General features: G+C 41.5%; 2 protein-coding genes across 5 annotated transcripts in view; one reads left to right on the top strand and one right to left on the bottom strand.

The window, feature by feature from the left end:
- The window catches only part of ANGPTL1 (angiopoietin like 1), a 38,781-nt gene extending 24,458 nt beyond the window's left edge, over positions 1 to 14,323 (top strand). The window contains exons 3-5 of the mRNA XM_054038034.1: positions 8,373 to 8,566; positions 9,994 to 10,264; positions 13,530 to 14,323. Coding sequence (XP_053894009.1) covers positions 8,373 to 8,566; positions 9,994 to 10,264; positions 13,530 to 13,717 — 653 coding nt within the window. The 3' untranslated portion in view covers positions 13,718 to 14,323. The remainder of the gene's footprint in view (positions 1 to 8,372; positions 8,567 to 9,993; positions 10,265 to 13,529) is intronic.
- Positions 1 to 24,439, bottom strand: part of RALGPS2 (Ral GEF with PH domain and SH3 binding motif 2) — a 287,833-nt gene that overhangs the window by 105,623 nt on the left and 157,771 nt on the right. The gene's annotated exons all lie outside the window — the stretch shown is intronic.

Below are 24,439 nucleotides of genomic sequence, written 5' to 3'. Positions count from 1 at the left end.
TATTAATAGGGGTGGATTTGATTTAAATCATGAGTCAGGAAGACTCTATTTAATCATGGATTTCTACATAAAGTGCATTCTTGTTAGTTCATAATTCTTAATTCATATTCTCCGAGACAGATGTAGGTTTCATTTTTAGAAGGTACACACTATACATTTTTAAACCGTGATTTATTTTGAAAACTTTTCAGATTAGTTTTACAGCTATATCAGAAAATGAATGATTATTTGGTTATTTCATTTACCAAAGGTAACTGAAGCAGATATTTATGAAGTCATTGGGAGATGAACTATTTCCAATTCAACAGGCTAATCATTAATATTTGGAGGATTTTCTTGCCAAGCTGTATTAGTAGGAAAACATCACCAGACATTTAATTTGTTTTATTTAACTAAAACAACAATAACGTTAAGTATTTTGGATTTTTTTCTTCAACAGCAAATATATAATATTTTAACAAAACAAGCATATGTCCCTCGCTTCTCACATTTATCTCCAGACTTCTTCTCCTTGTCCAGATCTATTCTGCCCCTCAACAATCTTCTATTCATTGAACTTTTTGAAATGTTGCACTTTTATAGAGGGGTGAGGGATTGACTCTGTGTACACAAATTTGCAGAGGGACAATAGAATTGAGGTCTTATTTCTCACCTCTACATATTATTTATTTAATTTTGTTTTTGCTGCTAACAAGCATATTACCTCTGGAGAGACAAATCCACAGTTTGAGAACTGCAAAACTAAGCATCTCTGATGGTTTCTTCTAGACTGAGCACTGAGTCCCATTGGGTAGATAGAAAGATTAACCTAAATCTATACAGAAGCCTGTGGAACCCCAGAAGATTGGATCCCTAATCCATGAACTATTGGAACTCATTTACAAATCTTTTCTTAAACATTACATGAATATATTGTCTCATACTATAGAATTAGAATTTATAATCCCTACTCCATGATGAGATACCTTTGAGCTATAATGTATCTTATTTAAAACTATCTTTAACTATTTATCCTCAAAAATCCGATTTAAATTAAAAAATAATTGATTTTATGCACCCTGGTTATTAAAAATACTTCACAGAATTATTTCCAACTGCATCACAAACTGTCATAATTTATTCTGCTCAATCCTGAAAGTTTGGATTATCTTTTTTTTTAGTCCATGCTTTCCAATTAACCATCTTTTTTCTTGCCTTTTATGAGCTTACATAGCATAATGTTCTGCACTGGGTTTTAGACTCAGCTGGACATTCAGCAGTGTTCCTGAGGGTGAAAACACACATTTATCATGGTTATTCTGCATACACTACAACCAACCTGCTGTTGATAAAAAGAGGGACTATTTAGGGATCTAGGGAAAAGTTAGCCCAGAGTACAACTGAAATGCCAGATGTCATGAGAACTTAATCACCTGTAAGTGGCAGAAAGGAAACACAGCTAATATTAAAAAAAAGCTATGTTAATGTCTAGTCAGACAGCAACAGCAGAATTCTCTTTAAAAAAACAACCTTCAAACAAAACTACATCATGATTTATTGTTTCCCCAGATACCCATTCCCTCAGTTTTATAATTATAAACAGATAGGTATGTACATATGAGGAAAAGCAACAGCACAAACAAATGTTATCTGTAAAACGTTTATCAAAAAGTCTCCTCTTTCCTCTACACATTTCTGGAAACTAAGTTAAAGGAATCTCAGTCAACTTATTCTAACATTAATGGGTTCATTTGCTGTGTGTTTTCTTTCAGTACTGAGGTCCGGAAATTTTAAGAATGTGCATTTTGTACAGAGGTGGGAGAAAATGGATTGAGTAGTTCCAAAGCTGGTAAAATGTAGATCATGAAAAGTTAAAATAAAAACCAGTATACAATAAATTACAAAGCTATTCCTAGTCCTCTCTGTTTCCTGTAATTAAGGTACCGTGTGATAAAGCAGTGCGAAAGAGAAAAGGGCTGTAAAATAATAGGAAAAGTGAAAAACAGCAAGGGGGGGTGATAGTTTAGAAGATTATGCAGAAAATTTACAAACTGAGACTGCCAAATAAGACGAACAAAACCCAATAAGGCTGTCCTCATCAGATAAATGTTATTAAAATGAAGAAAAGATTATACATATGAAAGGTAAAACTGTCTTCTAGATATGTTATAGCATATTTTTTTCTCATTATATTTGAAACAACTGTTCTTCTCAAGTACTAATGAATCACTAAGCTACAACTGCAGAAAACAGTTTACACAAAACATGTATTAGTATCTTTAATTGTGGGTCGGAAAGAAAATACATAGCACATTGGGAAAACTATTTTTTTACACTGAGGTGAAAATATTAGAGAAATGAACCCCACAGAAGACAAGTTCCTAGAGGGGAAAAAAGTGTTTTCTATACAAATGCAAGATACATATGTAAATGCAAAATTATGAACTCATAAATTAATTAAATAAACCTCAGTTGTATACTCAATTCCTAACACAAAAATAAGAAGCGATTTAAGCTTCATTGAAGAATCCTAACTCAATGGGAACAGGTCAGGCACTCAGGTGCCAATTAAGCAATATGCTTAATCTTTAATTTTAAACTTCAGTGCAGCCACTTTCATTCTTAAAATGGGCACATGCTTAAGTAACTTTCTGAATCTGAATCTTAGTGAATAAGTTGGGCTGCACAGCATGTAAGGAAATCATGCAACAGTTAATTTTAAATAACTTACTAAAGGGAAGAGGAAAGCTGCATGCAGGACAATTAATTTAAAATAAAAAAACTGTTCTGACCGGCAATTAAACTGAATATTTATATTTGCAACTACTTTATCAAAACAAATTCATACATTTGGTCCCAGTTCATAACTTGGTCTGGGTATGAGGATCCTTATGTCTGTGCAAAACAAACTTATTTTAAGTACTTACGTTCTCTTATTTCCTTATCTTAAGTACTTAGTTTAATTTCTACAGAGAAAATATTTTTTCAAGTTATTGTTGGTTGAAAGTAATTAAAACCTACCACACGTGTGTAAACTACAATCTTCAACTGCTCATAACCAATTTTCAGTGGAATGTCAAAAGCATCTTTCCTCCTCAAGAACAGTCTCTGCCCAATTTCAACTGTCTACTCCCGAGTTTTGGAGTCAGTGCGGTTTTAATAAAAGCCTCAAAACACTGAGTTTCATAGATTCTAAGGCCAGAAGGGACATGGCGATCATCTAGCCTGACCTCCTGTATAGCACAGGCCATAGAACTCTCCCAAAATAATTCCTAGAGCATATCTTTTAGACAAACACCCACTCTTGATTTAAAAATTGTAAGTACTAGAGAATCCATTATGACCCTTGGCAAATTAATCATTGGAACAATTACTCTCACTGTTAAAAGTTTATGCCTTATTTCCATTTTTTTTTTTAAAGTATGAAGTGTTTTTCCCTATTGTTCTCCTACTCAAAAATGGTTGAATCATTTTTGCTCAAACGCCACACTCCCCCAAAACAAAAAACAACCAACTAACCAAAAAGCTCAACTTCAGTTACAGACCAGACTTGGAAAATAACAGCCGGAAAAGTGAAAAATTGAGAAAGTTATGAGCAAATCATAAAAGTATTTAGTATAGAAATGTATAGGCACATTTAACTATAGTTGTCATTATTCACACAAGGGATAATACCTCATCTGTACTTCAGTGTTTCATACAAGACAAGTGAACATTAAGGGCCTCTCACACATCTTTCTTCTATAATCATATTTTTTAGTTAGTTAGTTTTTATTTCTTTGATTTTTGGATTCTCCTTTAATGTCTCTAAAATACTTATTAAAGAAATGCAAGTAAAAATTGCAATCGCTCAGCAATAACAAAGTCTCTGGACAATCCACATTAGGGCATCAGCCATCTGTTCCACTCAAATCGAGCATCAGGTTTTTTTTTTTTAAAGTTATATTCCATCCTAAGAAAACAGTAATATCCCATCATCATTTTCCTTTTTCACCACCTAACATATGTCAAAATGTCATGCACTAGAGATCAACCATCAGATTTGCTAAATCATCATATACATAGAATGCAATTTTGGTATTGTAATAGTAAAAATTTAGGACATGATCTCAAAAAGTGCAAATTACCAACAGCACCCAAGCAAACAAATAAGATATGGGTCCTATGCTCTTAAGATCTTAAAATTTGAATGCATATGTTGTAAGTACTAAAAGACTAGGTGTCGTTTTGTGAAATAGATCTGCTCTCCTTTGTTCTCACATATTTAACAAAATTCCAAAGCTATGGTCTCTGTTCATGTTAATATTTCATTCTTAAAAACCAAAAGCTGTTAAAGAAATTGTATGGTAAGCTTTCAAGAGGAAATAGTAAACCTTTCTTTCTGGCTATGACATCAACGATAATAAGAATAGCTAATTAGAACTTAGTTAATTTTGTTGATGTGAAAACCACTCTGATTTCTGTATTTGGGTGACAGTAAGTAGTATTAAAACTTGGGTTTTCAGTAAACAGCTATGACTATGAGACACAAGGGGCCATACCATGTTCTCAGTTACACCAGCATCTAACTTTAGTAACTGGACAGAATTTGGTGGAGAGAGAAAAATCTGTCGAAGAAGGAAGATACAATTTATGTTCAGGTACTATCATTATCCCAACTAGACTTCTCATAAGGATGACCATACAGATGAAGTCCTAATAGGGACACTGTATATTTGATACGTTATTCCTTTCATTAGCATAAAAACAACACCTCTTTACTTCAACACAGCGCAAACTATTTTATCAAGTCACAAATCTCAGTATTTCCAATGAACAACTACAGAAAAATGGATCATAGTTCCTATGCCATGATATATCAAAGGATTTATCTGTCCCTAGAAAGTGATGTAAGATAATTAATCAAAACTAAAGGATTTGTTGGATTTATTCACTCCTTCATTCTAGAACGTAACTTGGAAACCTCTTCTACCACTTCAACAGTTTACATCAGCAGTGTCTACAATTTTAAGGATCAAAATTTAGACAAATTGCATCCTGGGAGACTAATGCCAGCTGAATTTTAGCAATGATCAAAAACTACTATGTAAACAGACGATTGCGACCTTCCATTACTTAGCAGTGAATCAAAACAGCAGTACCATCTGCTTTGCTCTCTAATGGTCCTGGAAATAAGAGTCCTAGATTCCTTTCCCCTGCACAGAACATAGTATTACAGCCACAGTAGTAGATCTGTTCAACTGTTCTCAATATTTCAATCTACATTATAAAGTTTTGCTATTTTTCTGCTTTCTCATCTTCTATAATCAAGAAGTTGTTTTAGAACAACATTTATTATGGAGCCACACTTTTTTTAATACAGCATCAAATTGTGCTAGGCACTTTACAGAAAGCTCCCCATTCCACTAGCTTGATAGTACACCAACACAATTTATAGAAATCATGACTCAATTCCTGTAGCACTTCTTGTAGCTGTTACTGCCATCAACATTTGCCAAAGTGCTTAGTCAGAATTGCCACCTACGTTCCAGTGGCGTTTCTAAGCACTCTGAGCTGTTAGCAGGTTATTATTCTTTTCCTTAAGTCATGACTTAAGATAGTTACAAGTATAACTGGGTAAGCTTTTAATAACCAGGACTCCTAAAATGCATGACTCTGGAGAATTACAGGCCACAATGACTTGCTAATAAAGAATGAAATCTCAGAGACCTGTAATAAATAAGTCATGGTTCTATTTGCCCAGAACTTCAAGCTGCATGGTGATTCAAGCTCCATATCAACTTGTAACAGATGTGGACTAGTTCTATGGATATCCTGGTTGATTACACATTTCCACATCTAATATCAGAGTACTACTCACAAGTCTTTAAAGAAACAGATAAAGACCTTCCATTAAGATGGAGTTAAGGGTGAAAATGGTTTTCACTAATCAAGAACATTAAAGGGATACCATCAACAAACTTCATTGTGCTTCTTTCCAGACTGCCCTCACACATGGAATATTCTCCCTGAATTTAGCAGGTGGGTTACCAAAGGACAGTCATTGCACATCCATCTTTTTGTTCAAAAATAGAGCAGAGATCAAATTAAGACAGTTGTACCTAGTCCAGCATCTTAGTAATTGAAGAGAACTGAAAAAAACAAACACCTTAAAATATTTGTTAAAAGATAATCACTATATATTGCTATTTGTTTAAACTGTTAATTGGGCAGGTTAGGTTTATTGTTTCAAATCAGTATCAGAATTGTAACCCAATAATGGTTACTCTAGATGTAGCATGAGCTTATATAATTTACTAATATGTTTATATTATGCTATAAACACAACAAAAGTACCCAAACACCTTAAACAGAATGTTAATAAGTCCATATAAAAGTTAAGTATACTGATTTTTCAAATCAGTTGAATTTAAGGGATTCATCACTAGCTAGCCATTATCAGAACATATCCAGTTCATAATGAAATAGCTGACTCAAAGATGGTATAAAACCAGTCCAAAAACAATATAAATAGTGATGTAGTAACAACATTAATTTTTTTGTGGGGGAAGGGATTTAGTGGAGGTAGAAATTATAGCTGGATTTCTAATCTTTTAAGAGGGACACACCAACATAGCAAGGATCTCCAAAAATGTAAGCTGACAGTGTTTCCTACTGAACGCTCATAGATAATCTTTCAGAAATGGAGAGTATGTTTTGTAAATATAGTACACCGCTACCCCGATATAATGTGACCCGATATAACACGGGTTTGCACAGAACGCGGTAAAGCAGCGCTCCGGTGGATCAGCATGTCAGCTCCCAGCCGCGACGCTCCGCTTCCCGCCACCGGTGAGTGTGGGGAAGTTGGGGAAAAGGATGCCCCTTGTATTCACCTGCAACGGGAAGCAGAGCGCCGCAGCTGGGAGCTGGCGGAGTGGAGCGGGCTGCTCTGCTTCCGGTGTTGCTGGTGAACGTGGGACCTTTCCCCAACACCCACCCCCCCAGCGACACGGCTGGGGCTGGGGCCATGGCACTCCATTTCCCGCCGCAGATGTGTACGGGGGGGGGGGGGAGGAGAGGGAGGAAGGGTGGTCCTTTCCCCAACCTCACCGCACTCACTGGCAGCGGCGGAAGTGGAGCAGCCCGGCCCCAGCCCACTCCATTCCCCCAGCTCCCAGTTGCGGCGCTCCGCTTCCCGCCGCAGGTGAGTATTGGGGGGGGGGGGGGTGTCCTTTCCCCAACCTCTCCGCACTCACCGGTGGTGGGAAGCAGAGCACCGCAGCTGGGAGCTAGAGGAGTGGAGTGGGCTGGGGCCAGGCTGCTCCGCTTCCCGCTGCTGCTGGTGAGTGCCTGTCAGGGGGCGGGGGGGTGTAGATAGGGGTTAGGGCAGGTTAGGGGACAGGGAGCAGGGGGGTTGGGTAGGGGGTGGAGTCCTGGGGGTGATTAGGGATGGGGATCTCTGGAGGGGGCGGTCAGGGGACAAGGAGCAGGGGGGGCCAAAGCAAGTTCGATATAACGTGGTCTCACCTATAGTGCAGTAAGATTTTTTGGTTCCAGAGGACCAGGTTATATCAGGGTAGAGGTGTACTCAGAGCCTAAAAGAACTTTCAAGAGCTACAGTCAGCAGCTGCATTTCTACATAACTGTAGGTTTGAAACTCAATAAACACACACTATTATCTGTTCAAAAGTATCTGGTCCACTGCTCACATGCTATCCTGGCTAACAGCCATGCACATACATCATAACTGTCAAGAAATGGAAGTATAAAAATCATTAGATTTATAAAGGTTCCTGTCAGAGGGTTTGCAGAATTTGACAAAAGTTTTCTAATTAAATTCTAGTTCTGCTGCTATTCATGCGTTCTAGTTTACTTTTTACTTTATGACCATTTAAATGTATGCATTATAGGGAAGAAGTAAGCCAGCATCCTACATCTGGTAAGGCTATATAGGATAAAGTAGTTACGAAATGCAAGTTGCAATATTTGCCTATCTAGTATCAGGGTGTAATTTGTGATACACAATAAAGAAAAAAAAGTTACCAAAATAACAGATGTAAAGAGTCAAAAAATGCACCACCTGTTTAACAAAACAGTTATCTATTTGTAAGGTTGGTGGGTGAAATAGGCAAAATTTATAAAATTAACCACAAGCTGGAAAGGATGTTTTGCAATGTTTACCATGGAAGTCTTAAATTTGCAGTTAAAATGAGAAAGTAAATACTTTCTAGCAGGAAACAGCAAGAATAAAATGGGATCTCAGATATTTACCACCTCTGAGATAAAGTCTTGCATTGCAATAAAAAGTCTCTTTGTACATACACTACTAACTACATGTTATATGTAACTTGTGTCCCAAATGTACATTTTTAAAAAATAAGCTTAATCTTAAAACAGTTCTTTTCAAACAGGTCCTTTCAAAGACTGTCAACAAGCCAAAGAAGCTGGGCATTCCAACAGTGGGATTTATATGATCAAACCTGAAAACAGCAATGAACCAGTACAGTTATGGTGTGAGAACAGTCTGGACCCTGGAGGCTGGGCAGTTATTCAGAAAAGGACAGATGGATCTGTCAATTTCTTCAGGAATTGGGACAGTTACAAGGTAAGTTTTAGAATTCAGAAAAGTAACAGCTTCATTTTTGGTAGGGACAGTAACCTCTAGAAACTGGTATCAGTATTCACAAGATGCTATTTTTCAATGCAATTCTTCTCCACTGCAGTTAATTTTGCTGCAAGATTAACAATTGAAAAAGAATCAGAAGTAAAATAGTTAGTTACCCAAGAACTAAGAATTAGCAAAAACTGAACAGGCGAATTAAAACAGAAAAAAGTAAAAGCTAAAAGGGAGCTAAGCCACAAAGACTAACGTTCTTGTCTGTGAACTGGCATCATCATATATGGCTGGTCATATGTTATAAATTTTACCTCTTAAATGTGCAGAGGAAGTGAATTAAGGTTACTATGAGAAGTTTAACCGTTGAATTTCTTGGAATCTGACAAAGCTGTATCCTCGATGACAAAATAACAAATGTTTTTTACTTTATTCCCTCTTTTATAAAAGGAAAAAGGAGATTAAAATAATAAAGCACAAAACCAAACTTCTTTTACACACAATCTGAATAAAGTATTTACCTTCAATAGCCTCAAAGAGTATAACTCTGAATATTTCAGTATAAAGTGAAAGTTTTGTAGTGGGTGTACACAATTGGTTTTTCAATTGCTTAACTTTTTGGGGAAAATTGGCCCACAAACTAGCTCTCACTTAGAGCGTTTTATGGAGGAAAAGAATTTGTAATCCTACTAAACACCACATAATTAAAAGAAAAATAATAAGTATTTTATTTACAACTCCAAACACTTTATACATTGATACTAAAGTGGATATTTTCTTAGGGAAAGGAAACAATGGCTTGCAAATATTAGCAAAAAGGTATCATACCAGCAGTCTGTGATTCAAGACCAATAGTCTTCACTGAATTTACTAGAACTGAAATCTAGAGTACACAGATGGATTGTCTAATTACATATATAGTGAAATGCCATTCTACCTTGTAAAAGGTACAAAAAAGTTATGCATCTTGAGTATTGGCTTACTCATCTATAATTATCTTCTGTGCCTCAAAGTACTTCATTGTAATGGGTTACTCATACGATCTTCATGGACATTTGTTGTGCCACAGAAAATATTGTTCCAAAAAGCACATCATGGGAATCAAAGGTGCAAAAGATCAGATTCTGACACCTTCACTCATGCTGAGTAATACATTACACTGCCAGTAGTCCCATTGAGATCAGTGAGACTACTCATGGAGTGGAGTACTACTTAGATTGAGAAAAGGTGACAGAATCTAGCCCAAAGGAACTAATTGAAAGGGTGGAGCAGAAGTTTAAAAGCCTAACAGTTTTTAGTTTAGATACACATTCTACTGGGATAGACTACTACTACTACTATTACTGGTAAATGTCTTCATTCAATAGATTCAGAAAAGCCAGTAGATTTAACCTCATATTCTGGTTTTCTTTGTACAGAAAGGATTTGGAAATGTTGATGGAGAGTACTGGCTGGGACTAGAAAATATTTACATGCTTACCAATCAGGACAATTATAGGCTATTGATTGAACTAGAAGACTGGAGTAATAAGAAAGTCTATGCAGAATACAGCAGTTTTCGCCTGGAGCCTGAAAGTGAATTCTATAGGCTGCGTCTGGGAACTTACCAGGGAAATGCAGGGGATTCCATGATATGGCACAATGGAAAACAATTTACAACACTGGACAGAGATAGAGATACATACACAGGTAAGGGAATTTTAATGATGTTATACATAGGAAAAAGCTGCTCAGTGCAACAGATTCCATTGGTAGTGCCACCTTATTCATATATAACTGTTTCAAGAAATAATACAGTTCGTGCTCCAGAATAATTTAAAGAAATCTTATGAAGATGAATTTTTCTTATAGGCAATGTGTCAGTTAATCCACTCAGTTGTAAATGATCCCAGTATAGACCTCAATCCCGTAAATTATTCCATGTAGGCAGAACCATGCATCTGCATGGAGCCTGTTGCACAACTGGGGACTTAGTTATTTTAATTCAGTCAACTTCAGTAGGGGTAAGATGACTGAATAAGCTATGTGTTTCTTCTATTCCACATAAGACCTTTGCTGTTATTCTCAGAAATCATGTAATTTGTCTTTCTTGGTGAAACTTGATCCAGAGGGTTAGCAGTAGGCCTTTACATAACTTACTACACATCTAAGCCTTCTTTTGAGGCATTAGTGGGATTTTAGTTGTGTATAGGCCCAGTGCAATCCTGCAAAGGAGCAAACTTCTTGAGTTTTTACCAGCATGTGAGAAAATCATAGACTCTTTCCTTTCCTTTTTAATTATGCATGTTAATAAACAAATTTTTACATAGCCATTATCTTACAGGGACACTTCTATCTGAAAATGTTGTAGTACTTATTATTACCAGTTAACATCTAATATTGCTACAACCAAAAGATTGAGAGAGAAGAAATATCTCTCTTTTTTGTGCATTTTGCAAGTCAGCTTTATTGATTCTCCTGCACAGTCAGTTCTCTCTTTTTGTGAGTTTTCCTACACTGAAATGTAGGAAAATGGAGAGAAAAAAATATTTTTTGAAATAGGAATATTATTTGCATTAAAGTGGGGCCAAGATACCCTCCCCCCCCCCCAAAAAAAAAAAAAAAGATTACAGCCTCACTGTGCTAGGTGCTGTAATTCAATTATAAAGACTCAAAAATTGCCAGAGATACACTACTTTTAACTAGTGTTTTTAAAATAGATTAGATTTCAAACTGATTGTGTCTCTTTAAGCACTCTTTTGGTTAGCAATCTGGAAAACGCTATTTTTCTATGGATTAGGGAGTCTCATAGCAGCTTTTGATGCTAGCATTATTTGCACTTCTCAAAGGGACCTTGTTAACTTAGATATTTTTAAACTGACTAGTTAAGAAATTCCCAATTCAGCTAATGTAACATTGTGTCCTTTTAAAAAATACCTTTAAAAATACTTAAAACAGTTTTTCTGTCCCCTTATATTTTTAAGGGTCTTTTTGGCAAGAGAGAAACCAACTGATTATATATGGGAAACAGTGAAACCAAAATACAAAGCGTAAACAAACTGGAAAAAATAGAGAATACTATTTTCTCTCATCGGTTTCACTACTAGCAATGTTATGCCCCAGTTCTGCAGAGATTTATACATGTGCTTAACTTGAATCACTCAGTAGTCCCAGGTGAATAAAATGAAGTACCTGAAGAAGTCTTTGTAGGATCAGGGCCTTGCATGTTACTTGTATCTATAACAAGTACAACATTTTCAGACAAAATATTATTCTTTTTGATGATGCCCCTTTAATGATAAAAAGCTCTAATAATAATATAAAATTCTTGATTAAATAGCGTTACCATATTTCAGCAAGCAAAAAAGAGGACAGGAGGAGCCCCGCCCTAGCCCCGCCCCTGCCCCTCCCACTTCCCGCCCCCCCCCAGAACCCCCAACCCTCCCCCCGTTCCTTGTCCCCTGACTGCCCCCTCCTGGGACCCCTGCGCCCCTAACTGCCCCCCAGGACTCCACCCCCTATCTAAGCCTCCCTGCCTCTTGTCCCCTGACTGCCCCAACCCTTATCCACACCCCCGGGACTCCCACGCCCCATCCAACCACTCCCCACCCCCTGACAGCCCCCCCCCCCGAACTCCCAACCCATCTAAACCCCTCTGCTCCCTGTCCCCTGACTGCTCCGATCCCTCTCCCCACTCCTGCCCCGACAGCTCCCCCCCAGAACTCCCAACCCCCCACCCCTCCCCGCTCCTTGTCCCCTGACTGCTCCCTCCTGGGACCCCTGCTCCTAACTGCCCTCCAGAACCCCACCCCCTACCTAAGACTCCCTGTGCATTGTCCCCTAACTGCCCCCTCCTAAGACCCCCCCCAACTGCCCCCCAGGACCCTACCCCCTACCTGTACCCTGACTGCCCAAAACTTTCTCCACTCCCCCCAAAAAGCCCCCCCATGAACTCCCGACCCCCCCCATTTCTTGACTGCCCCCTCCAGAACCTCCCTGCCCCTTCTCCTGCCCCCTGGCCCCCTTACCCTGCTGCTCAGAACAGGGTGTTGGGCTCTGTGCGAGCCGGACACGTGGCTGCGTTCCCCAGCACAACAAAACCCGGTCCCTGGCCTTGCACAGTGCTGCCGGAGCCAGGCTGCAGGGGAGAGCTGCCGGCTCAGAATGCAGGGCGGAGCTCCTCTACAGCTGCTCCGGAGTCCAGCCCGTGACTTCCCTGCAGCCCTCCCAGCCGCTCGCTCTGCTCTGCCGGGGGAGGGGGGAAATCCCGGACATTTTGAGTGCTTTACAAATTCCCCCCGGACGCTATTTTTAGCGCAAAAAGGAGGACATGTCCGGGTAAATCTGGACGAATGGTAACCCTAGATTAAAAACTGAAAATGACCCATAGAAAAACATACCGTGTTACGGCACCACTCATTGTCCAGTTTTGGCCCTGAACGTAGGTAGCATTTTAAAAATAATGACGACTTAAAACAATTGCTACTTTGTTAATATTGTTACTTTTAAAACTTCGGAGAAGACTGACCACCATCTCTCTTCTTAAGGTAAACTTCACACAAATCACTGAAATTGAAACTTAAGACACAAGTCACATTGTTCCCGCTAAAGTACTTCTGAACAGTTTAAAGCAGATATTCTTAACAATTGCTTACATAAAGTATGTTTTTAGTTTCTTTCAATATAATTAAGCAGCTGAAATCAAAGAGGAGAGCCAGCCCCATGTGACCAGCCCAGCTCTCCTCAGATTACCGGCAATCTTCTGTGAACTGCAGTTTGCAGTTGCAATGGAGTTTAGAGAGTTGTAAGTGGAAGGAGAAGTTATCCATCTGATCACTAATGGGAGACAAAGTGGCTAGCAAGACAATCACTCTGTTAATATGTAGTCGATAGCATAAAAAAGTTTGAGAACCCCTGGTCTATCATTTCCCCTCTGAAGTGCTGATGTTTCACTTATTTTATTCTCTCCCAACAGGAAATTGTGCCCATTTTCACAAAGGAGGCTGGTGGTACAATGCTTGCGCACATTCTAACCTTAATGGAGTGTGGTACAGAGGAGGTCATTACAGAAGCAAATATCAAGATGGGATTTTTTGGGCTGAGTACAGAGGAGGTTCTTATTCCCTGAAAGCAGTTCAGATGATGATCAGACCCATTGACTGAAAAAAAAAACACCATACCCCACTATCTCAAGTGATCAAATATAAAACTTTTCAGTGCTTGAGCTCCAGGGGGGGGAAAAAGTTACATTTAAACTCTTATTTTGCACAATTTAGCCCTGCAAAATGCAGTGCTACAAGTGTTTTGGGTTTTTGTTTTTTAAACTTTCTCACTGTGATACAGTATGTGTTAAATATAAAGCTTCTAATAATTCACAAAACACACAAGGGTTTAAACATTTGCAATAAATATTTATCTTCATTAAAGCCCTACACATTTTGCATTAATTGCAGCCATTAAAATGATTAAAATAGTTCTTAGGTTACAGTACAAGTTTCTTCAGATCAGTTCAACCTTTAAATGTAAATATGTAAAACAAACTATTTGTCTTATTTTAATGTGAAAATGAATTCATTTTCAGTTATTTAATAGTTTTTTAAAAACTCATTATAAGATTACTTTCAATGTATATCTGATCTTACATTGTTATTGTTTTAACATTTACACACACAATGTGTTTGCACCCCAAAATAGGAGACAGAAAATTGGAGAGAAACTCTAGTTTTGCCAGCAGAAATATATTTGGTTGCAAATAAACAATAAGAGTAATTTCCACATGAAGTTGTGAATTTAACATAAAATAGTTGCTAATAATGTAGACTGTTTTTTACAGGACATGTGTATCCTGCTTCCCATCAAAGCATTTAGGAGAAATGTTTTCTTAGCACAATAAAAACAAAATACAATTCTTATAACACAAACACTCTTATAAATGCATGAGTAAATTCCACAGTGCTCATGTCTTTTCTATTTGTCTTTGTACTCAACACATGTAGCAGGCAGGCAGTGCTATCTATGGTATGCATGGTACTGAATAGGAAAATCATTCTTGATCACTTGAAAACTCAATCAGCAAAATAGGTAAAAATTAAAAAAAAAGTTTTACTAGAATATATTAAATACATATTTTCTCAACCTTTTGCAAATTGTGACCAAACTGGCATTTTGAAATAATTACAATCTAATCTCAGTTTCCAAGAAGGCATTAAAATTTAATTTTTTTTCATTTTTATTAGTTCATGACTTGAACAGATTTCAGCACGTATAACATGTTTGCATTACATAGTAAATTCAGAAAATATGATGCAGCTAAAGAAATTAACATTAATTACTATATTAATTTATTTCTAAACTTTGTATAAATGCAGCCTGGGGACATTTGTGGTTGCCTAGATGAGGAAAGGCAACCAATATACAGATGCAGATCAACTTCAAAAGCAAGAAAAGAGTGGTATTGCTAAGGCAAATTTGGGCTGATACTCTTGTGGCCCAGATATAAATGGATGGAAGGGACTTTTGCTACTTCACTCATACTTTCCAGGACTAATTAGGTACACAAAAAAGCCAGAATACAGTAAAGAGTTTCTTGGTTTCACAGACTCAAGTTGACTTTGCCAAGTATTAACAAAGAACAGTCCCACGTATAGTACTATTTACTAGTTTGCTCAACAAAATTATTTAAAATCCAATTCTTACATTAATCAGTCTCAAATATTAACAGTCACAAAACTGCGAGGACCTGAAGTTGTGAGCTGATATCTTTTTTAAATTGTAACATTTTACAATATAAAATATGCAGGATCATGTGAATATCTCAAATCTGTCATTTTGACCATTATAAGAACAGAGTTTGTTTAGTTGGAGAAATACCATTTAAAAATCAGAAAGCATTTTCAGAGTAAACAAGCATACACCATAACTTAAGAAGATATCTGTGAAAATCCCATCTCCACACCTATAAAAGATTATACTAAAGAGAGAAAAGTTCTGCCTCAGTACAGGCATAGCAACTTACTCTGTAACACCTAGTAAGGGTGAGAGTTGTAGACTAAATTGCATCCTTGCATATCTGCTGTAAAGACACATTATACCTCCACCTAACTGTCTTTCTAGCTGAATGACCTCATAGTCCTATGGGACAAAATATATCTTGGGGAATTATAAGGAACAGAAATTCACATTCTCAACCACTTACACAAAAACACTCTTGTACTTTACTTTTCTTGGGTTCTTTAAAATAAATATGGTATTTGCCAACTCTGAACTTATAATCATAGAAATGTAGGACTGGAAGGGACCTCAGTAGGTCATCTAGTCCAGCCCCCTGCACTGAGGCAGGACTAAGTATTATCTAGACCATTCCTGACAGATGTTTGTCTAACCTGTTCTTTAAAACCTCCAGTGATGGAGATTCCATAATAATTTCTTCCAGTGCTTAACTTCCCTTACAGTTGGGAAGTTTTTCCATATGTCTGACCTAAATCTCCCTTGCTGTAATTTGAGCCCATTATTTCTTACCCTGTCCTCAGAGGTTAAGGAGAACAATTTATCACCCTCTTCTTTATAGCAACTTTTTACATACTTGAAGACTGTTATAAGTTCTAGCAATAACATATTGCCATCATATATATAAACTCACAGCCTCTTTGGATACAGAGCTGCTGAACCAAAGCCCATTAAAGTCAGTGAGAGTCTTAACAGAAAGCCCCGCACTGGATATTAGTGGCTTTGGGTCAGGTCTTAAGGAATTGCAGTTCTCTCTGAAGCACGTTGCAGGTGAACGTGACAGCAGGAAGTACTACCTTTAGATTCTACTGAAAAAAAAAAAAAAAAAAAGTAGGACACAAACTATCACAAGCTGTAACAACTTTAACCTTATTGGAATCTAGATAAACAGACTGATAGCTACCTTGATCTGAAACTGGGCAAGCAGAAACAACAGTACAAAGGAGAAACAGCATCTTATGGGCAGAGAGACTGTGGGGCCTAGAAGAATAAGCACAGGGTTGGGAGCTGGAACAGTAACTAAACTTGGACAAATTAGTTACAATTTTCAGTCTCATATCTGACCTGTAAAATTGCCAACTATATCAAAGTTATTATAAGCTACTTACCAGGAGACTTCTGAAGTTTGAATTATCATTACCCTCCCCTAAAAATCTTGGAAGACTACTCCCAGGAAACAGTATAAATTCAGCTTCTAAAGAAGTCCAAGCTGATGGCCAGATATTACAAGATAGATGCTCTAGAAATCACTGAAGTAGATTAGATTTAAATATAAACATAGAAACACAGATTTCTAAACTAAAGGCATTTATTAGAAGTACGCACTGATTTCCAGATAGCAATCTAACAAGACTGATTCCCTAACAGTTTTTTCAGGGAAGTAAGTGATTCTCAGACAGCTAAAACCTGTTATTAAAAAAAACTGATAAGTGTGCATTTCAAGTAGAAGTGCCAAGAGTGAATCAAACAGCAGCTAATTGTGAAAGCACAATGGCAGCAAGAAGTGCTGAGTGTGAAGTTCTAGGATAGCTGCTATGCAGAACACTATTGTGGCTGGCAAACCAATAGCTGATTCTTTCAATTAAAACTATATTCAGACTCCATCAATCAATACACTACAGTTCTGAAACACAATCTTTGTAGATTAGTATGTATGATTCACCAGTGTTGGCTTTTGTAAATATTTTATTTCTATTCATTTGATGTTTAGTTTCAATACATAGGTAAACTGAAAAGTTACTGTCTATAATATAGACAATTGCTTAACTACACTTGTGGTTGGATATTAAAAATGTTCAAGAGCCCAAACAGTGAAGCCTTGCCAAGTTTATCAGCTAAAGACGATGCAGTTCAATGCAGAAAGAAAAGAATTCTTACTTTACAGAATCTTTCAGGGAAGCTTGTTTCTCACAGCATGAAGTTCACCTTACAGAAGAGTTGCTCACAATATACTCCCCGCCTCTAACCCGAACTAATATTTGTATCATGGTAGTTTACTAAGAAAAAGAACTCTGTACATCACCTAAGACTAAGCAACAATTAGCTTTTTATCTTGTTTTTTTGGCACCATGATGTATACTTCTCTCTCAGTTTTGGATACTACATTTCAAACCAGTTTCCCGTGAATGTACCTCTCAACTTGTACCAGGAAAGAGAACAAATGTATCTTGTCTTTGACATGTTTCATATTTTCCAGTGCCAAAGCTGACTTCAGCTTTGCAGGTATTGTGGCTATATATCTTGACATTAGTGAATGGACATCAACAGGATTGTGGGAAAGACATAATTCAGTTAATATAACTGTCCACGTGTTGGATAAAACACAATATTAAGGCGGTGTGCACTATGCCTAACATATATGTATTGACTAACAAAGTGCATATAAACCAAACCCAACCCGTTTAATGAAGTGCTCTAGACATCTTCGGTTCATGAGAATAAGCCATAAGGAAAAACAAAAAATATGGCTACAAATATTGCAGGTTGGCATATTATTTGCTTGAAAAATACAAAGTAACATCAGCTAACACACTTATGTAACATTTATTCAGTCGGAAACAATGGGATTTAATGATAATTCTTCTTTGAACAAACAGCGTTCCCCTGAAACAAATGTTTCCTTTAAAAAAAAAAAACCCAAACACCTGTGTTAATAAAAGAGACAGAGTGCCATGGTAATCACAAAATGAAGTTTTTCTCCATCGGTTACTAACTGCAATTTCATGGGAAATATTAATGAGTTCAAAAAAAGAACTCAAAATCCTGCTCTCAGAAATAGGAGTTTATTTTTTCTAACTGTGGCTGCTGTCACAGTATCTTGGGAATGTGCATTCCCCCACCCCCTGTGAAAAAATATTTCCTTTGCAAGGGCCACTTCAGCCCGAATGGTCTTAGAATATGTGCTAACTACTTATGCTAAACTATCTGTTTGATCTTTTATTTAGCTGTGACACTCTGAGTACCTTTCCCAGACCTGAAGTGCTCTGCATAGCTGCAAAGTGTCTCTCTCTCACCATCAGAAGTTGGTCCAATAAAAGATATTGGCTCATCAACCTCATCTATCCATTTCCCTTTTGTCATTCAGAACTAGATACAGGTGTCACTTTCTCTGTCAGGCTTTTACTGTGGGATTCCATTGGACTTTAAGCAGTCTTCAGCTTTCCTTTTTTACCACTCCCCCAATGTCACCTCAGAGTTCATTTAAATATTTCATTAGAAAAACGTAGAGAATCTGCATTATCTAAATTAGTTACATTTCTAATTAAGGCAGTTATTTCACAGCTGTACTAATCTAGACTTCATTCAATATAATCTGAGTTTAAGAAAATTAAGTAAATTTTATTGTAATTGCCAAAAACAATGCAGCAGTTTCTGAGAAAAGAGGTGAGTGAAAATTATGTTTTGCCCATGTTTAAAGGTTCTAGTGACCTTTTCTTTGAGATGCTGTGGTGTCATCATGCTTTGGAGCAGGTATTTGAAATTCAACAGGGATGTGGCCTTTGTGTTAGGGAGGTGTCTCCTTTTTGCTATTCCTGTGAAAATCCACCCAAATTTGGCAAAATTAGAAGCTTTTCAGAAAAAAATCACTTCACACATGCTCGATAGAGAGTTGCTTGATTGCAGTGAAATTCCCCAGAGTCCATCCACACTGAGCATGCTCCAGCCCAGGCTGCAGGGGCCAAGCAAGATATTCCCTTCAATTGCTGCTCCAGTTTGGGATGGGGCCAGGCACCAAAATTGAGAGCGGGGACATTGAGCGTACAGGAGAGACAATGACCTCTCTGATTAATCCTGCTTCCTTGAAAGGGAGAGGGACATGGGGCATGAGAGAGTGGAACTGGCTAGGCAACTCCATGGGAAAAGACGGTTACTCACCGTTGTAACTGTTGTTCTTCGAGATGTGTTGCTCATATCCATTCCATTAGGTGTGTGCGCGCCGCGTGCACGATCGTCGGAAGATTTTCTACCCTAGCAACACCGGCGGGTCGGCTGTGGAGCCCCCTAGAGTGGCGCCTTCATGGCGCTGAATATATACCCCAGCCGACCCGGCGCCCCCTCAGTTCCTTCTTGCCGGCTACTCCGACAGTGGGGACGGGGGGCGGGTTTGGAATGGATATGAGCAACACATCTCGAAGAACAACAGTTACAACGGTGAGTAACCGTCTTTTCTTCTTCGAGTGCTTGCTCATATCCATTCCATTAGGTGACTCCCAAGCCCAACTTAGGTGGTGGGGTCGGAGTGAGATATTGCTGTGTGCAAAACCGCTGATCCGAAAGCAGCATCGTCTCTGGACTGCTGCACTAGTGCATAGTGAGCTGTAAATGTGTGGACTGATGACCAAACCGCTGCTCTACAAATGTCCTGGATCGGAACTTGTGCCAGGAAAGCCGTCGAGGAAGCCTGGGCCCTCGTGGAGTGAGCGGTGAGGTGCGGTGCTGAGACACCTGCCAGGTCATAGCAAGTCCGGATGCAAGACGTAATCCAGGAGGATAGGCGTTGTGAGGAGACCGGTGAGCCTTTCATTCGGTCGGCCACTGCAACGAAGAGTTGTGTCGTCTTTCTAAAGTGCTTTGTGCGGTCAATATAGAAGGCCAGGGCCCTTCGTACGTCCAGGGAATGCAAACGTTGATCCTGGCGAGTGGCATGTGGTTTGGGATGAAAGACCGGGAGAAAGATGTCCTGGTTGATATGAAAAGGAGAAACCACCTTAGGGAGAAAGGCAGGATGTGGACGAAGCTGCACTTTATCCTTATGAAAAACTGTGTAAGGGGGCTCAGATGTAAGCGCCCTGAGTTCAGAAACGCGCCTTGCTGAGGTGATGGCTACAAGGAAGGCTGTCTTCCAGGATAGGTCCAAAAGTGAACAGGTGGCCAGTGGCTCGAATGGAGGACCTGTGAGCTTGGAGAGAACCAGGTTGAGGTCCCACGTCTGAACGGGCTGACGTTGTTGTGGGTACATCCGGTCTAAGCCCTTGAGGAATCTAACGACCATCGGGTTAGAGAATACCGAGGACGCGAGTTCCCCTGGGTGAAAGGCCGATATAGCGGCCAGGTGAACTCTAATTGAAGATATCGCCAACCCCTGCTGTTTTAGGGAGAGGAGATATTCCAAAATGAGAGGAATGGGTGCCTGCAACGGGGACATGGCTCGTTGTTCGCACCAACAGGAGAACCGCTTCCACTTGGCCAGGTACGTGGTGCGTGTTGAGGGCTTCCTACTGCTCAGCAGAATCTGTTGGACAGAGTGCGAGCATTGCTGCTCTGCCTGGGTGAACCATGGAGCAGCCACGCCGTGAGGTGGAGTGATTGCAGGTCGGGGTGACGCAGCCGGCCGTGGTCCTGAGAGATGAGATCCGGACACAACGGAAGCGGGATCGGTGTCTGAACCGAGAGTTCCAACAGTGTGGTGTACCAATGTTGTCTCGGCCACGCTGGAGCGACCAGAATTACCTGTGCCTGGTCTCTGCGCAATTTGAGCAGTACCTTGTGGACCAGAGGAAACGGAGGGAAGGCATAAAACAGGTGGTCTTTCCAGGGAAGGAGAAACGCATCCGAGAGGGAGCCCGGAGCTCGACCTTGTAGGGAGCAGAACACGTGGCACTTCCTGTTGTCTCGAGATGCAAACAGGTCTATCTGGGGAAACCCCCACTTTTGGAAGATGGAATGTATGATGTCCGGACGGATAGACCACTCGTGCGTCTGGAAGGACCTGCTGAGTCGGTCCGCTAGAGTGTTCTGGACTCCAGGGAGGAACGACGCCGTGAGATGGATTGAGTGGGCGATGCAGAAGTCCCACAGGCGAATGGCCTCTTGGCATAGAATTGACGAACGTGCTCCTCCTTGCTTGTTGATGTAAAACATGGCCGTGGTGTTGTCGATGAGAACTAACACACATCGGCCACGTAGGAGGTTGAGAAATGCCTGGCACGCCAGGCGCACCGCCATCAGTTCCCGAACATTGATGTGCAGGGCTAGCTGGGGTGCAGTCCACAGGCCCTGGGTATGGTGTTCGTTGAGATGGGCGCCCCAACCCAGAGATGAAGCGTCTGTGACCAGGTGCAGAAAGGGTTGTGGGGCGTGAAATGGCATCCCCTCGCAGACCACATTGTGATCTAGCCACCAGGTGAGGGAGGTCAGGACCGAGATCGGGACCGTGACCACCATGTTCAGGCTGTCCCGATGTGGTCGATATATTGACGACACCCAGGTCTGGAGTGGGCGAAGCCGAAGTCTGGCATGCCTGGTTACGTACGTGCAGGAAGCCATGTGACCCAGCAGAGTAAGGCACGACCTCACCGTGGTAGTTGGGAACGTCTGGAGCCCTTGAATGAGGCTCATGATGGTGCCAAATCGGTTGTCTGGCAGGATGGCTTGTGCACGTCTGGAGTCTAGAACTGCGCCTATGAATTCTATTCTCTGGGTAGGTTCTAGAGTGGATTTGTCCTTGTTGAGTAGGATGCCCAACTCGTTGAACGTGTGCACTATTATGTGGACGTGAGCTTGAACTTGCTCCTTGGTGCGACCGCGTACCAGCCAGTCGTCTAGGTACGGGAACACCTGTATCCCTTGCCGACGAAGGTACGCTGCCACGACAGCCATACATTTCGTGAACACTCTTGGGGCCGAGGATAGGCCGAAGGGAAGGACTGCAAATTGGTAGTGCACCGCGTTTACCACGAATCGCAGGAAGCGTCTGTGAGGTGGGTAAATTGAGATGTGAAAGTATGCGTCTTTCATGTCGAGGGCGGCGAACCAGTCTCCAGGATCGAGGGAAGGGATAATGGCCCCCAGAGAGACCATGCGGAACTTCAACTTTACTACGAATTTGTTGAGTCCGCGCAAGTCCAAGATGGGCCGCAGACCTCCTTTGGACTTGGGGATCAGGAAGTAACGGGAATAAAATCCCCTGCCCCTTAACTCTATCGGAACCTCCTCTATGGCCCCCATGGCCAGGAGCGTAGAAACCTCCTGTATAAGAAGTTGCTCGTGAGAAGGGTCCCTGAAGAGGGACGGGGAAGGGGGGTGGGAGGGGGAGATAGAAGAAAACTGGATAGCGTATCCCCTCTCCACCGTGCGGAGGACCCAACAGTCCGAAGTTATAAGGGACCAAGCGCGGTGGAAGTGGGAGAGATCCTGAAAGGAGGGGGCTGGATCCTGGGGGATGACTGGGGCGCCGTCCTCGACCGCACCTTCAAAAGTTCTGTCTAGGACCTGAAGGTGGTCTTGGTGGCCCCTGGTTCTGACCGGGTTGAGGGCCAGCCCATCTTCTCCTACCACCTCGCCCTCGCCTCCGGGCCGAGTCTTGTCTCTGACAAGGCGGGGGTGGGGGTAGAAGCGCTGAGGCTGCGGCCTAAATGGTCTGCGCTGAGGGCCCACAACATGCATCCCCAGGGAGCGCATGATTGTTCTCGAGTCCTTGAGGCTCTGCAGGCGAGAGTCCGTCTTGTCCGAGAACAATCCATGTCCCTCAAAGGGCAGATCCTGTAGGGTTTGCTGCAGCTCCGGAGGCAAACCCGAAACCTGAAGCCAGGAGATCCTGCGCATAGCGATACCCGAAGCCAGGGTCCTCGCAGCTGAGTCTGCTATGTCCAAGGAGGCCTGCAAGGAGGTCCGAGCCACCTTCTTGCCCTCCTCTACCATGGCCCCTAACTCTTCCCTGGACTCTTGGGGAATCAACTCCTTAAACTTTCCCATAGAGTTCCAGGAGTTGAAATTGTAGCGGCTCAGTAGCGCCTGTTGGTTTGCCACTCTAAGTTGTAGCCCTCCGGCTGAGTATACCTTACGGCCAAACAAATCGAGCCGCTTAGCCTCTTTTGATTTAGGCGCTGCAGCCTGCTGGCCGTGGCGCTCTCGTGCGTTCACTGATTCCACCACCAGTGAACACGGTTGGGGGTGGGTATACAAGTACCCGTAGTCCTTAGATGGGACAAAGTACTTCCTTTCCACCCCTCTCGCTGTGGGTGGGATAGAGGCAGGAGTTTGCCATATCGTATCCGCATTGATTTGTATCGTGCGGATCAGGGGTAACGCTACCCTCGATGGGGCATCCGCTCCAAGAATATTCACGATCGGGTCGTGCACCTCCACTATCTCCTCTGCCTGCAGGTCCATATTACGGGCCATCCTGCGCAGAAGATCCTGGTGAGCCCGAAGATCTATTGGAGGTGGGCCTGTGCACGATGTGCCCGCCACTGCCTCATCCGGAGAAGAAGAGGAAGATGCCTCCGGTGGAACAGGATCCAAGGGCTGGTCCTGGTCTCTCTGTTCCTGGGCTGGAGCATCACCTGCGCCTGGGTCCAGGGCGTCAGGTGGTGCGGACACAGAAGCCTCCATGCCCCCTGGCGGAGGCCGCGAAATGGTGGACTCCGGGGCCCCTCTGATGGAGTGACCGGAGCGAGAGGTCGAAGCAATTGGAGCCCCTTGCGCCTGATGGTACGCCCACGGGGTCCAAAACGACCAGTGAGATGGGCCATGAGAATGGTCCTCTGCCATCTCCTGCCAATGGCCCAAGTCCTGTTCCTCGGCTTGCCCCTGAGGGGGGTATGCCGATCTCGAGAGGTCCTCCGAGGAGTGGGACTCCGATCTCGATGGCCACGGCGGTGCCGAGAGCGTCGAGACGATTCCGATTGGCTGCGGTGCCGCACGGTGCCGGTCCGGAGATGATCTATCTCTACGCGGTGCCGGCGATCGGTGCCGGGACCGCGACCGGTGCCGATGACCTCGTCGGTGCCGGGAGTCGGATCTGGACCTCGACGAGGACCTGGAGTATGCCCGGTGCCGGGAGCGGCCTCTCGACGTCGATCGTCGACCGTAGCGGTGCCGAGAACTACGTCTCGACGTTGATCGGTGCCGACGATCATAGCGGTGCCGAGACGTAGA

The sequence above is a fragment of the Malaclemys terrapin genome, chromosome 8 (genome assembly GCF_027887155.1).
Source record: "Malaclemys terrapin pileata isolate rMalTer1 chromosome 8, rMalTer1.hap1, whole genome shotgun sequence".
Lineage (NCBI taxonomy): Eukaryota > Metazoa > Chordata > Testudines > Emydidae > Malaclemys > Malaclemys terrapin.
Note: the sequence above shows the minus strand (reverse complement) of the source record. Positions and strands in the feature narration are given on the sequence as shown.